This window comes from Phragmites australis, chromosome 11, assembly GCF_958298935.1.
Source record: "Phragmites australis chromosome 11, lpPhrAust1.1, whole genome shotgun sequence".
Lineage (NCBI taxonomy): Eukaryota > Viridiplantae > Streptophyta > Magnoliopsida > Poales > Poaceae > Phragmites > Phragmites australis.
The window spans coordinates 22,836,132-22,851,866 of NC_084931.1; the positions used below are offsets into that span (position 1 = coordinate 22,836,132).

At 42.7% G+C, this 15,735-nt stretch overlaps 1 protein-coding gene across 1 annotated transcript; it reads left to right on the plus strand.

The window, feature by feature from the left end:
- Positions 1-216: 216 nt before the first annotated feature.
- Positions 217-1,202, plus strand: LOC133885099 (uncharacterized). The gene has a single exon (XM_062324736.1). The coding sequence runs from the start codon at positions 365-367 to the stop codon at positions 686-688; it is 324 nt and encodes a 107-aa protein (XP_062180720.1). The 5' UTR covers positions 217-364; the 3' UTR covers positions 689-1,202.
- The last annotated feature ends 14,533 nt before the right edge of the window (positions 1,203-15,735 follow it).

Below are 15,735 nucleotides of genomic sequence, written 5' to 3' on the forward strand. Positions count from 1 at the left end.
CCGCCGCACCGCTCGCGGCCCGCGCGCCCGTCGTCGTGAGAGGCAGGCAGGCCTGTTCGCTCTGCCGCTCCACGTTCCCCGCGGGCTCTGCTCGATTGCCACCGTGAAACGCGGGAAAAAAAAACGAGTGGTGCGCGTGCGCGCTCCCCGGCGCCAGCCCCTCCCCTGCGTCTCCGAGCCTTCGTCCGTTACCTTGCTCCAACGCGGCAACCGCGAGAGGCCACCCGCCTTTAAATCCACGGAGGAACGTACGGGGGCAGCATGTAGAAGCAACCAATAACGCCGGGAGAGGGGGTGGAAGCCGCCACGCTTCGCCGAAGCCCCCCTCCTGCCGTCCTACGTACGTACACCTCGCGTCGGCGCCATGGGAACAGAGGTGCTCCGCCCGCACGACTGCCTCGCCCGCGCCCGCGACCACGCGAGGCGGCCGCTGCGCACCGCCGGCAAGACGGCTCCGGGCCAGAGCCAGGGCGCGCGGCGCGACAGGCGGGCCTTCACGCCGAGGGAGGTCCGGGTCAAGGTGGCGGTCGCGGACGCGTACGCGGGGCCGGCGTTCGCGGCCATGTCGCCGTCGCCGCAGGCGCTACCTCTGCCGCGGTTCTCCTCGAGGACGGCCGGCGACGCGGCGGTGCCAGGCGTGGACGACTCAGCCACGCGGGAGCTCCGGCGGCTACTGGGCCTCCATTGACGAGGAACCAGGCAAATTGTAAAGAGCAAGACAGCCATGAATTCAGCTACACGGGGATTAAGATGTCTGGGTCTCTCTTCCATCGATTCCTTTCGATTTCCAGCTATGTTTCTTCGACGCTGCCGACGCCCAGGCCATGGCGCCGGTACGACCGCTTCGATTCGCCCTGCTTTGTCTGATGTTTTTGGGAAGACAAAGGAGGGGAGAAGCGGCGGCGTCTGCATGTGGTCCGGAACTGGTCGTCTGAGAATCTGAGAGGGAGCTAACCATGCTACAGGGAGAGATATTGGCGGGAACATTTCATGTGATTCAGATGTGGTTGATTGAATCTGATTAAAGAAAAATCTTTAGATGTGCTTTTGCTACGAGCTTAATGTATGCTTGAATAGAATTCTCTCCCTTGCCTTCTAGAAATTGGGACAATTCCTTGAATGCCATAAAAAAAACTTCCGTTTTCTTGTATGTCACTAAATTTTTTGAAGTTCCTTGTATGCCATGATTTTATCTTCCTTTACTTCCCTGCCCACTCCGTCAGCTTCTCCCGTAAAAAAAAACTGTTCGCGGTGGTACCGTGGCGCAGCATCTTTTGTTCATAAAAAATAGTGGTTTTCTATTTCTCTAAAAATTATAATTTTTTTGTGTTTTATAGTCTATATGCAACGTATTGTAATTGGATTCATCAAAAAGTCTATGTAGAATTTAAACTAAAATTTTTTAAAAAACTTCTTTTATAACTTCTAACAATTGTTAAGGTCTCAAATAAAATCCCAAAAATCTGATAAAATTCACTAATATTATTCTTATATAATGGACTAATTTTCTAAAATTATTCTCAGACCTAGATTATATGGTAAAAAATGAGCTTATTTGTAATGCTCTATTTATATTTATTGCATATAAAATTCTTATAAATAGAGCATTACAAATGAACTCACTTTTTTTATCACATAACCTAGATCTAGAAATAATTTTAAAAATTAATTCATTATATAAAAAAATATTAGTGAATTTTACCATATTTTTAAGATTTTATTTAAGGCACTAATAATTATTAAAAGTTATAAAAGTAGTATTATTTGGATAATTTTATTTTAAATTTTACACAGTATTTTTGAGTGAATCTAATTAAAATAAGTTACACATAGACTATAAAATACGTATAAAAAGTTCTAGAATTTTAAAAGAAATATAAGATCACTATTTTTTCAGAGGAATAGAAGGTGTTGTGCCATATGAACAATACCACCACGAACAATGTTTTTGACGGGAGAAGCTGACGGAGTAACAGGGAAGGGAAGGAAGATAAAATCGTGGCATACAAGAAACTTCAAAACTTTCAGTGGCATATAGGGTAACGGAAGTTTTTTCGATGGCATGGAATGGTCCCCTAGAAATTTGGTTTCCCTTCAAATCAAACAGTAAAACACGTTCGGTTCTGCAAATCCGGGTTCTCTTTGAAAATGTCAACAGGCGATGGAGCTACATGTAACCGTCCATCCTTTCCTGCAGAAATTTGGCCACGACGAGAGGCTCCCGAAGTATTTTTTAAAAAAAATTAAAGTAGGGGTATCGAATTCTAGTAGATTAGGAAACTCGTTGAAATTAGTTTTTTAAGAGATATCTACTGTATGAAAGAATATCATAAATGACGGATGATAATCGTCATAGGTAATGAGTTATGCACCCATCACTTCGAATACGTCACTGATAACTAATCATAAAAACCCGTCACTAACGAGGTCATTGCTGATGGGTTATAACTTGATCAGCTTTTTCATCCTCACGTTTGTCCTGAAGTTGTTTGGATGTCAACTTGGGCTTTATCTTTTGGGTAGTTTCAATAATTGATGTTTGAATATTAATTTCAACCTTTTTGCTAACTTTAGGGACCCAAATCATATTCCTCTCTTTCAACCTTTGTGTGTAAGGTTGCTACGACAACCTTCCCTTCTGTGGAGGCAACCTTCCCTTCTGTGAATATGATAAACTGAGTGAACACCATCTTGGTTTTCGCTTCATATAAGGCAATATAGACACTTCTATTCCCTTTTCATGTGCATCCAACTTTCTTTTAAATGCAGCATACCTGATACTTTTGCATTGTTCCTGGCCGAACTCACAGTATCATTGCCTCTCCATTCAACCCGTATACTAGTCCGGACATCATCAACATTCTTGTGACTAGCTCTTGCCATTGTTTTGTTATCATCACTAGCAATCAGGATAACAACAGTAACTGGCTGTTTACATTCCTTTAAATCAGCCAACTCCTCCTTTGAATAGGCAACAATTATATTGATCGTATATCCTTTAACTCCTTTGCCTCACATAATAACCGACCTTGTAGCAACATCAATCAGTCTTTCCTCATTTCCAACTAAATCTAATTGCCCATCAGAATTGCCACTATCCTTGACGCAATACACTTTCTTAACCACTTTATCCTCTCGTTTATTACCAGGCCAATTTCTTCAATCAAAACGGTAATTGTTAGGATATGATGACTTGTCAAACACGGGTCTCCTTAGTGACGCCCATCCCGAATGAAAAGAAGTAGAATACATTTGAGGTGGTGACATCCACATACCGTTGAAACCCCATGTCGGGTAGGAGGAAATGCAGTTGGATGATATCTCCAAGGCATGGGCATTGTCAGCCTGTATGACGGAAACAACCTCTTCATTGGCACTCTTTTGTTGATAACACTGACCGCCAAATTCTTGCTTTGATGATGACCTCGGTCGTTTGAAATTAAATGGACTAGCACTTACCTTGTCGGTCTTTTGTTCTCATACTTAGTTAGAAACTCCTTGAATGTAGTATTTGGCCTTTTAATCCTGTTGATGTCATGGTTCTTGTTATTATTAACTTTCCGTCTATCAACCTTTGGTTTTTTTATTATTTTGACTTCTTCAGCTTAGCACTCTTGTGCCCCCCTCCCCCTCGAAATTGGTGTTGATATTGACTTACGACCTTCAAGAGTATTTTCAATTTGCACCTTTCCCAAAAGATCCTCATTCTCTCCTGAAGGCCTCGGATGTTCCTCTCTAATAAACAAGCCCCTGTCTTTTGTAGACTTAGTATGAGATGGCCGAACTAGGACACTTTTACTCTCAAGTTTGATCATATCGACGGGAAATGAACGAGTACCTTCTTGCATCTTTGGACATTCAACAAACTTCAATCGTCTTTCATTAGCCAATTGATCCTGACTCAATATCTTAGAACTATCTTCCATCACACGAATATTGGTATCTTTAAATTCCTTCAGCCTTGACCTTGTATCTCTAAATCCGAAATAATCACAAAACTTATGCCTCATTCGTAACCAAGTGTAGACCGAGTTTAGAATAAGTAAAGTAACCCATACAAATACAATGCCTGGCAAAGATGATGGAAATAATTATAATTTTAATATATCGCTGTTGCTGGCCTCACATGGTGAAATAACTTGGCCGACAAACTCCACAGTGATTTTATCATCCTTACTCGTGAATTTTGCAAGCTTTAGTACTTCAAATCCTCAAGGGTACGAGACTGCATTATCATTATTAGAGTATGGTCTTCTGCATATGGATATTATCTTATCAAGTTCTATTTCAAATTCCCCTTGAAACACACTATTAAAATTTGTTTATAAACACCTCTATACTCTATACACGATTTGACTTCAAGCAGCAAGGGTATTTCTTTTTTACTTTTAGAAACATCCGAACTATTCCTCTGTTCGGCTGTAGCTGTTGTTATGACTTTGCTCAAGCTAGTATACAAACTATTATCGTGCTCAGCTATTATGTCTTGTTGCGTAACACTAGGCTTTGAAACCGAACCAAAGTGTTGTTTGATTATTATAATCGACAATTCCCTTTTATTATGCTTAGCAACCAACAACTCTTCTTTTTTCTTAGTAGTTACTGACATCTTTCCCTTTTCGCTAACCGACTGTTTGTATGCAATAGTAATCGGCTTTTCGATATTTGTACCCGAACTTGGTTTTTTATTTACATTACCTTCTTTACCCAATCTTCCAGAATCATTAAACATAATATCACTAATAGATCTATCTATTGAAACTATAGAATTAGATTGGAAAATAGATAATGTACTTGCAGATCGTACCTCTTGTAGCATGGTATCGATGGATGAAAACTCATTTATCTTAACGACGTCTTGCTTTGTTTTTCGATAGCACGAAAGCAGCCTCTTCCGCTTTTCTTGCAATTCTGCTTCAATCGCGCTATGATCTCCTTCAGATACTTCATCAAGCATAGACCTCTGTATTTTGCGCTTGAATTTGGATCTTTATATGATGAAGCTCAAACTCCTTTTTCTCATATAAAATGTCACATCCTAAATCCGTAATCACGTAATTAAGTATAATCATATTTCTTAAGCATTATGCTTAATTTTGTGTAATTTCATTTTTGGACGTTGGATCACTTCGTTTTGAGTCAAATGGATGAGAGCTAGAAAATCGGAAGAGAAAAGAATAGAATTCGCAGTTAAAACAGACTTATTTCTCGAGCACGTGGGCCCCACCAGAGCCAACCACTCTTCCCTCTCTCTCTCTCTCTCTCTCTCTCCCTCCCTCACCCGTGCTCCTCTCTTTTACAACCGGCAAAGGCAGCAGCCCCTCTCCCTCTCTCAAGCACTCTCTCCTTCTCCCCCAAAATCTCACCCAAGAATAAGGATTCGAGGTATGTATGTTATTTCACTGATTTCCTTTCCTTTTTAGCTTCCCATCCATCTAACTCTTGTTCGCATGCATGAAGATTTGAATATTTGGCAACTCAAATTCATGACCTTTCCTCACTGAAATTTCAGCATCGGAGTTTTCTCTTCCTGAGCTTTGCCACCTTTCCCCGATGGTCCCCAAGCTCGATAAAACATCTTGGTTGAGTATCCTAGGCTCGCATGGTATAGATGCACATTTTGGTTGGATGAACCCCGAATTTGGAGCTAAGGTTGTGAAGTTGGCGTGTTCTTGAGCTTTGAAGTTAATTAGAGGGATTTTGGTGAGATTTGATTTAGAAATCAATTTGGTAGGCTAGTGAGTGAATTCTAAACTCTATAAACTATCTCAAACATATTTCCCTTTAGTTTGGAGAGGCTCGCAAATTAAATTGGTCAAGTTTTCTCCTCGGATTGCTCTCTGCAGAAATCTGGATACTTCGGATAAAAGTTCGGATAGTCCAGACATCCCAGGGAAAAAACCCCCATTATTTTGTACTCGGAAATTGTTAGGGTTTAGGGTGCAATTTGAGTTTAGAACCCTTTGTATAGTGTATATACATGTCTTTGTAGTATAGATTCAACATGCAGGTCAATTCAATCGATGAAACGAACACTGGAGAGTCTGGAGAAAAGTCCGGAGACTCCGGAACAACACGTTCTTGGTAGAACCCCGGAGAGTCTGAAGAATCATCAGGAGACTCCGCAGTTCAGAGAGTCTGGATAATTATCCGGAGACTCCACAACCCGGGGAGTTCGAAGAATTGCTCGGAGTCTCTAGCCTCCTGTACTTCTCTGACGTTGTTAAATCGTGAAGTTTTTTTGCATGTCTTACACTTTTAGCACTGTGTTATGCATATTGTAGCATATATTGTTGTACTTCATTCATGCTCATCATTGCATGTGTTCTTCTTTAGTGAGCGAAGAACCGACGCGTGACGTGGGCGTGGTTGAAGATGACGCCAATCTACCCGAGTTTTGCGAGTATTACGCGGGTAGCATAAGGTAAACCCCAGAGCAACAAGGTAAGTATCTAAGCATACTTCTCCCATTAATTTAGATCATATGTGTCTAATGTTATAAATATGCTTTATGTACGTTATGTATGCGTTTGAGTCGATGTCCGGTTTATGATGGGTAGAACCTATATTGATTCACTAATTCTCTTGTTATAAATAATTGTTGATCCGTATCCTTGTAGCCTAGGTTTAATATGATGTTGGCTAACTTAAAATGTTATTCGTGATGCTTAGCAAGTGCTTAGGTCCTCGGTAGAAATCGAGCGGTGAAATGTTTTATCGTTCACGAGCGTATGCTTTAATTACTTGTACAATGATCACAATGATGGGTTGATGATGCTGGTTGGATAAGTGATGTGGATGAGACAAGATGTGGGCAATGTTATGGGTGTTTCTCCTACCCGAATGTGGAGTTCCCCTGGGTAGGCCAGGAGAAGAACTTGGACACCGTGAACCGCTTATGTTGCTTAAGCACCAATCGTTATTGCAGTTGGTTCTAGCATTTACCGTACTTACCACATATCGATCTAATGGTAAGACAAGTCGAATACCTCTTTAGCTATGATCATTTGAGCTTGAACATCGATGGTGTGAGCGGATGGACTTTTAGAGACACTTGTGGTTGCTCTGAGAGTTAATCAAAGTGGGCTCCGCACCGAGCGATACATGATTCAAATGGTTGGGGTTTATTAGGAAAGGTTGACATGAGTACCCCCTTATATCGACATGTATGGTTGTGCAAGTCGTACGGTCCTTAAGTCTTGTGGGTAAAGTTGTACCCCTCTGCATGGTATAACAAATATTTTGAAATACCACGCTCTCAGTCATGAACATTCTTCTGTCCATTTGCAACAGTCGTATAGTTACGAATGTTGATTGAGGTGGTTGATGGGTTGAGATGGTGCTTTACAGATATTATTCCTATGGTTACTTTTACTTTCTGTTCAGTTGATGTTTATATGCTAGTTTGTTACTTTGATCAAATATAGATGCTCACATATGTTTATATCAAATTTGCTTTCACATATAAATTTACTTAACCATATGGCCATATTCTTGCTAACATCCCAATGCATAATCCTTGGATTCGGGCTATTTATAAGTGCCCATTATGGATTAAGTCTTGTGAGTATCTTCGTACTTATGCTGCTATTTCAGGTGCTACCGACAAGGAGGAGTAAGTCTTTGGCTACTTCACGCCCACCGAGGGTGGTGGTGGGATGGAGTATGCAACTACTCGGAGGTCGTGCTTTTGTGATGGAGTCTAAGGACATATGGCTCTATTCTTCTTTTTTTATAGTCTTTAGTCTTCCGCTGTATAGTTTCTTTTGTTGGTTAGGAGCTGAGTCAGTTTTTAACTCCTCCTAGCTCTCTTTTGTTGTAAATTGTAATAACTTGGTAAATACTTAAGAACTTGTAATATAAATTCAATTACTCGCTCTTTTTTAAACTGTGTTGTGATGCTATATGTTGGAGATTTATGTGTTCCGATCTTAGGCACAAAACACGGACTGCTAGGGTGGTATTCTGATTAATCATTGTAGTCGCGATTATGCAAATGATCGACTTAGTGATTAATTAGAATACTATCTGGACGGTTCCTTACATGGGACTACCGGGATGGTATTCAGATTAGTCATGAGTATTGTGATTATAGAAATGATTGACTTAATGACTAATTGGAATACTGCTTGAACGGTTCCTCACGGCGTGGTATCAGAGCCTGGTTTAATGAAGTAGTCTAAACATGCTTAAGACGTAGGTTAGTAAGAGTGTCAAACTCACTAAGCAACCTACTAAAGTTTCCTTTATGCCTCCTCATGATTAATATGTATAAACTTGCTATACTATACCCCTAAGTGTAACGTATGCTTGGTTGATGTACTTAGATTGTTTATTTATGTATTGTGTCATTTCCTAGTATGATGCATTTGCTGATCATGTTGCATTGATGCATTCTAATATTGAAAAATATCGGGGGCTCAACCAGTGCGAGGTAGGGGCCCGGTGTGTCCCATACGGTGATGGTACGAGAAGTGAACACGTTAGGAATAATGCATGAACATCCATTATATGATGGTAGATATGGTCGTCTACCCATGTGACGATTACATGGGGTGTCTCGTAAGGCGATGGTACGAGAAGTGAATACGTGGGCTATTGGGGAACGGGAAGGCTACATTAGCCTAAAACAAAAAATTTCTACCGCAATCACCCAGAAATCCATGCTAGTAGGAGATCATAGATTGTTACCACTCGACGCGTAGTGCAGCAGAAGAAGAGTTGGAGTAGGCCGATCCAACATCGTGTGCGTCAAACTCCTTGAACAGCTTCTCGATCAGATCCACGACTAGCCCCGCACAGGCGGTCATGCTTGACAAACTCCGAACAGATGGCCATGCTCCTCGATCAGCTCCCGATCAGGTCTATCGCGGCCTAGACCAGTTCTGAGTGATCGTGATGTGCTATCTGATCAGATCCGAGTGGTCGCATTGTACTTCGCGACCAGACGAGCAGATCTGTCGACCAGCGTCACATCCGGTGACCAGTCCCAAACACGTTGCGATCAACTAGCTGAGAAGATTAGTGCCACAATAACAGCAGCACCTCTACGGTATCCACACGTACCAGGCTGATACACCGAGCGCCGATGTGTTAGCACCTCATGCACGGCTTGGGTTTTGGGAGATCATGTGGAAAGCTGCGGCTAGGGTTTTTGAGTGGCTCAACCTATCCATGCCCCACCCCACGCCTCTCCTTATATAGGGCTCACTAATGGTTTTCTATGTTGGAAGCCCTTTAGGACTCTTAACACCTTATGGATCACAATCCAATCAAACCCATATATGAATCCAAATCACATGTTTTGTTCCAACCCATTAAGTGTGTGATCTGTTAGGTTCATGTACAAACGACTACGACTCAGAAACCATTTCCAAACTGAAATCAATAGCAGTCCCTAGCAAAACATGTTGACTCTCGAGTATACATAAAAGATCATATCGACTGAACCTTGGTATACACATGCACCGATCTCTTCGCCTCACGATACCAGTCAAGCTCAAGGTGAGATATGTGTCACCCTTGTGATAACTCGACCATTCACTTGATCAAGTAGTGGATTCATCATGATTATTAATCATATTGGCATGGCCATGCACTTTCTAAATCCAACTAACTCGAGGGGCCCAGAGATATCTCTCCTGTTATCAAACAGGGGAAAATTCCATCTTGATCGCTCACACCCCACAGCATGTTTCATGAAAAACCTGAAAACTACCTTTATGACTACTCAGTTACGGAATAGCGTTTGGCAGCCCGAAGTATGTCACTGCACATTCTGGGAATCAATGACGATCTTAGGTCTATGGATCCTACAGGTACATCATTTGAGATAACAACTGATGGCACATCATAATAACAATCCTAGCATTATCTCAAGGTGGGTCTATCCAACATTATGTTCTCCAATATAAATGACCACATTATTGATCTGGTATCTCTATACCTATGATCTATGAAACATGATCATCAATCAATACATGTGTTGGTCTTATATATCATCATAATGATATGCGACTAGGGATCGACTAAAAATAACATCATGATATAAATAAAGAGTTTCATGAACAAGTCACATACTTGCCAATCAAAGTAAATGATAGTCATTACTGGAATAACACATTATTTAGAAGTACATGAACATAGACGTATGATACAATCATCTCTATGATTGCCTCTAGGGCATGTCACCTTCATGGGCAACTGCGTGTGAAACGTCGCTTGTGCGGTGAGTTGCACAAGCACCATTCGCACAAATGCTTATTCTTTTCGTGTGAAGGGTGATGTATGTGATTCGAATGATTGTGGAGAGAGATGAACTCGAGAAAGAATCGTGTAGGTAAGGGTCGAGCATGCTTTCATATTCTGTTGTTATTTTGCACCATACCTTTGAACATGCATATTCCTTAATATATGATGCCTTGGTATGCATCACATGTTTGGATCCAACTGGTGAGAATTTGCTATGTGGGAGGTTGATCTTTCACGCATTCATTATCTTATCGTTGTAACAGGATGAGAACCCGTCAAAGCCTAGGTGATCTTCCCGAGGGTTCCAATGAAAATAACCCTCCGCCGCCTCCACCGTCGAGTATGGCGGACGTGCTCATGCAGATCGAGCAAAACCATTAAGCGTAGATGGCTCTCCTTGAATCCCTAGTGCGTAACACGGCCCCTCAAGGAGGAGGTGGGGCCGCGTACCGAGATAACTTCTCGGACTTTCTACGAACACAACTGCCCACCTTCATGCGGGCTGAGGGTCCTCTGGGTGCCGACTACTAGCTTCGGACGATCGAGCAGAAGCTCGTTTTCCTTCGATGCAGGACCATGAGAAGGCGCTCTTCACTGCCCATCATCTTCAGGGTGCGACGGGCGTGTGGTGGTCTAACTTTCTGGCCATGCATCCCGCCAATCACCGGGTCTTGGGCGGAGTTCCACTGGGCATTATGTGACTTTCATATTCCTAAGGGTCTTATGGAGATCAAGAGGCGGGAGTTTATAGACCTTAAGCAAGGAGATAGATTGGTGATGCAGTATGTGCATGTGTTCAATCACCTTGCACAGTATGCTCAGGATGAGGTCAACACCGATGAGCGGAAGCAATACCGCTTTGTGAACGGCCTCAACTCCAAGATGCAAGACCGGCTATCTGCGCATGAGTTCATCAATTTCAATAAGCTAGTGAGATCCTCTCTCATGGTGGTGTTTAAGTTGAAGAACCACCAGGAGGAGGAGAAGCGCAAGAGGGTCTCGTCGCCTTCCATGGGTGGGAGTTCTCAACGTGCACTGACGGAGAGTCAATCTCCTTCATCTCACGTGTCGGCCTCGACTACTCCACAGCCGATGTGGATGGTGTGGCGTCCATCCTTCTCTGCTCCGTAAGGACAACTTCCAAGACCCACCGGTTCGCAAGAGAGTGTGACTGGTGGACCTGGCGGCCCATGCTATAACTGTGGGCATGTTGGGCATTATATGCGGGATTGCCCTTACCTAAAGCCCGAAGCCGTGGTAACTGCTCCAAGGCCTTCACAGTTCGTCCAACCCGCTCCACAAGCCTCCCATGCTTTGCATGTCCCCCAAGCTTGGCCGAGTACGCTACACCACCGCTGAAGAATCTTAAGAGGGTGAGAATGTGTTGATAGGTACGCTGCTTGTGAATTTTAATTTTGTCGTCATTCCTGCAATTGTTCTTTTTTATTCTGGAGCTTCTCACTCATTCATAATGAAAAGTTATACTCGGCATCACAAGCAGAAAGTTAGCGCCACCTCTACACCTTATCTCATAGACGCACCCGGAGCCAACATTCTTGTTAATCAGTGTGTGACCAAAGCGTTGGTTATTATTAATGAGGTAACCTTCGGTGCAAATCTATTGGTAATGGAATCCAAAGGGATAGATATCATTTTGGAAATGAATTGGCTCACCAAGAATAAGGATGCCATTGATTGTGCTCAATGGACTGTCACCCTTGTTGGTCTATCCAACGCCCAGATTCATTTGAAGCTTAAGGACGTTGATCCTTGCCTTTATGTCTTGAAGGTTGTCATAACTGTGGACCTCCTAGATACTCCAGTCGTCTGTGAATTTCCTAATGTCTTCACAGAAGAACTGCCAGGAATGCTACCCGACCGAACATTGGAGTTCTCCATTGAGTTATTGCCTGGTATGACCCCGATCTTAAAGAGGTCTTATCGGATGCCACCCAATGAGTTAGCGGAATTGAAGAAGCAAATTCGGAATTGCTTGCAAAGGGTTTCATTCGTTCGAGCTCCTCACCATGGGGATGTCAAGAAGAAAGATGGTACTTTGCAGATGTGTGTTGATTACCGTCCTTTGAATGCGGTTACGATCAAGAACAAGTATCCATTTCCTTGGATTGATATTTTGTTCGATCAATTGACTGGTGCCCAGGTCTTTTCCAAGATTGACTTGATATTGGGCTATCACCAAATAAAGGTCCGACCGGTGGATATTCTAAAGACGGCTTTCTCTACCCGTTATGGGCTTTATGAGTTCACTGTTATGTCCTTCAGCTTGACTAATGCACTGTTATTCTTCATGTATCTGATGAATATGGTCTTCATGGAGGAACTTGACAAGTTTGTTGTGGTTTGCATTGATGATATTCTCATCTACTCCAAGACTGAAAAAGAGCATTCTAAGCACCTTCAAGTTGTTCTTGGTCGTCTTCCAGACCATAAAATCTATGCAAGGTACAAGATGTGCTCAATTAGGTGTAGCCCAAAAGTGTTACTGACATCCGGATTCTCAGACTTGCGGGTTATTACTGCGATTCATAGAGAATTTCTCCAAGATCGCCAAGCCCATGACCGAATTGTTGAAGAAGAATGTCAAGTTCGAATGGTCCGAGGAGTGTGAAGCGGCTTTCCAGACTTTGAAGTCTCATCTCACCACAACATCAGTTCTAGCACAACTGGACATTCACAAGAGCTTCAATGTCTATTGTGATGCCTCTCGCTTTGGACTCGGTTGTATTCTCATGCAAGAAGGACACGTAGTCGCCTACGCCTTATGCCAATTGAAGCCACATGAGGAAAATTATCCCACACATGATTTAGAACTTGCAACAGTAATGCACGCCCTGAATATTTGGCATCACTATCTCTTCGAAAATATGTGCAACATTTATACTAACCACAAGAGGCTCAAGTATATTTTTACCCAAGCCGAGTTCAACATGAGGCAAAGGAGATGGCTCAAGTTGATCAAGGACTGTGATTTGGAGTTCCACTATCACCTGGGTAAGGTGAACGTTGTCGTTGATGCCTTGAGCCGTAAGGCTTAGTGCAATTGCCTTATGGTTTCGTCCAAAAATGCTACACTTTGTGATGAATTCTGAAGGCTCCGAACAGATTTCATGCAAGTTTGAAGATTAAATCCTCCCTCCTGGATGAAATTAAGGAAGCTCAGAAGGGTGATAAGGGCATGGCCCAAATCCGAGACAAGATGAAAGTAGGCAAGGCCACATGTTTCTCTGAAGATGAACAAGGTGTTCTGTGGTTTGGAAACCAGCGAGTTGTCCCAAAGGTCGAGGCTTTGAGGAAGAAGATTCTTGATGAAGCTCATGACTCATTACTATCCATTCATCCGGGGAGCACGAAAATGTACCAAGACCTCAAACCCCGATTTTGGTGGACTCACATGAAGCGAGAAATCACTCGATATGTTGTTGAGTGTGATGTCTACCAAAGGGTGAAGGCCAAGCACCTCAAGCCGATAGGTACACTCCAGCCTTTACCTATTTCCTCCTGGAAATAGGAGGAAATCGGTATAGATTTCATTACCATATTGCTGAAGACTTCTAAAGGCTATGACTCAATTTGGGTCATTGTGAACCGATTGATAAAGTCCACTCATTTCCTTCCTGTCAAGACCACGTATTCAGTCAAGTAATATGTGGAGTTGTACCTCACTAGGATTGTATGCCTTCATGGAATTCTAAAGAAAATCATCTCTGATCGAGGCACTCAGTTCACTTCTCATTTCTAGAGGAGCCTTCAAGAGGCAATAGGAGTTGAGCTCTTCCACAACACCATATACCACCCTTAGACCGATGGACAAACGAGAGGGTGAATAAGATCTTAGAAGATAGGTTACGGGCTTGTGTTCTCACGTATGGCAAGAAGTGGGAAATTTGCTTGCCATTTGCAGAATTCTCCTACAATAACATTTATCAAGCAAGCATTGAAATATCACCATTTGAAGCTCTATACGGCCGAAGATGTTGAACGCTGTTGAATTGGTCCAAGTCTGATGAAAGAGATTTTCTAGGCCCGGATTTGGTCAAAGAGGCAGAAGAACATATCTTAACCATTCGCCAACATCTGCTCATAGCTCAGTCTTGTCAGAAGAGCTATGCTAACCGTCGTCGGCGTGAGCTAGAGTTCAAGATTGGAGATTTTGTCGATCTTAAGGTCTCTCCTCTCAGAGGAACGCAACGTTTTCAGATGAAGGGAAAGTTAGCGCCTCGTTATGTTGACCTTTTTGGATTATTGGCCGGCGTGGTGAGGTGGCTTACCTACTGGAGCTACCTCCATCTCTCTCCGCCATGCACAACATCTTTCATGTCTCACAATTGAAAAAACGTCTTCGAGTCTCGATAGAAGTCATTGAGGTGGCAAATCATGAATTGCAAATAGATCTTTCTTATTGTGAGTATCCAATTCGCATTCTTGATGAAGCCGAATAGAAGATATGACATCAAGCAATTAACTTCCTCAAGGTTCAATGGAGTAATCACTCCGAAGATGAAACGATGTGGGAACTTGAAGATCGGCTTCGTGCCGATTATCCTGAGTTCTTCTCCCACTTGTGAGTGCTACTTTAGTATTGTTCCTCACAGCATGGGATATTGATATTCCCTGAATCTTTTCGTTACTGCGCAAGTCACGAGGTTCCTAGATTCATCGTACTCTTCCCCAACTCGTACTGAATCTTGGGATGAGATTCTTTTAAGGGGGGGGGAGGTTTGTCACTTCCCAAATTCGTAATCACGTAATTAAGCAGAATCACACTTCTTAAGTATTATACTTAATTTTGTGTAATTTTATTTTTGAACACTGGAGCACTTCGTTTTGATTCAAATGGATGAGAGAAAGAAAATCGGGAGAGAAAGGAATAAAATTTGCAGTTAAAATAGACTTCTTTCTCTAGCACATGGGCCCCATCGGACTGGACCAACCACTCTCTCCTCTCCACTTAGGCAGCAGCCCACTCCCTCTCTCTCTCTCCCTCCTTCACCCGTGCTCCTCTCTTTTCCAACCAGCCAAGGCAGCAACCCCTCTCCCTCTCTCAAAAACTCTCTCCTTCTCCCCAAAAATCCCACTAATGAACAAGGATTCGAGGTATGCATGTTATACCACTGCATTCCTCTCCTCTTTAGCTTCCCATCCATCTAACTCTTGTTCGCATGCATGAAGATTTGAAGGTTTGGCAACTCAAGTTCGTCACCCTTCCTCACTGAAATTTCAACAACGGGGTTTTCTCTTCCCGAGTTTTTCCACCTTTCCCCGATGGTCCCCAAGTTTGGAAAAGCATTTTGGGTGAGTCTCTTAGGCTCCCATGGCATATATGCATGTTTTGGTTGGATGAACCCCGAATTTGGAGCTAAGGTTGTGAAGTTGGCGTGTTCTTGAGCTTTGAAGTGAATTAGAGGGATTTTGGTGAGATTTGAGTTAGAAATCGAGTTGCTAGGTTGGTGAGTGAATTCTAAA

Bases quoted from the DNA above. Each gene is read 5' to 3' on its own strand.
- LOC133885099 (XM_062324736.1), top strand. From the start codon at position 365: ATGGGAACAGAGGTGCTCCGCCCGCACGACTGCCTCGCCCGCGCCCGC.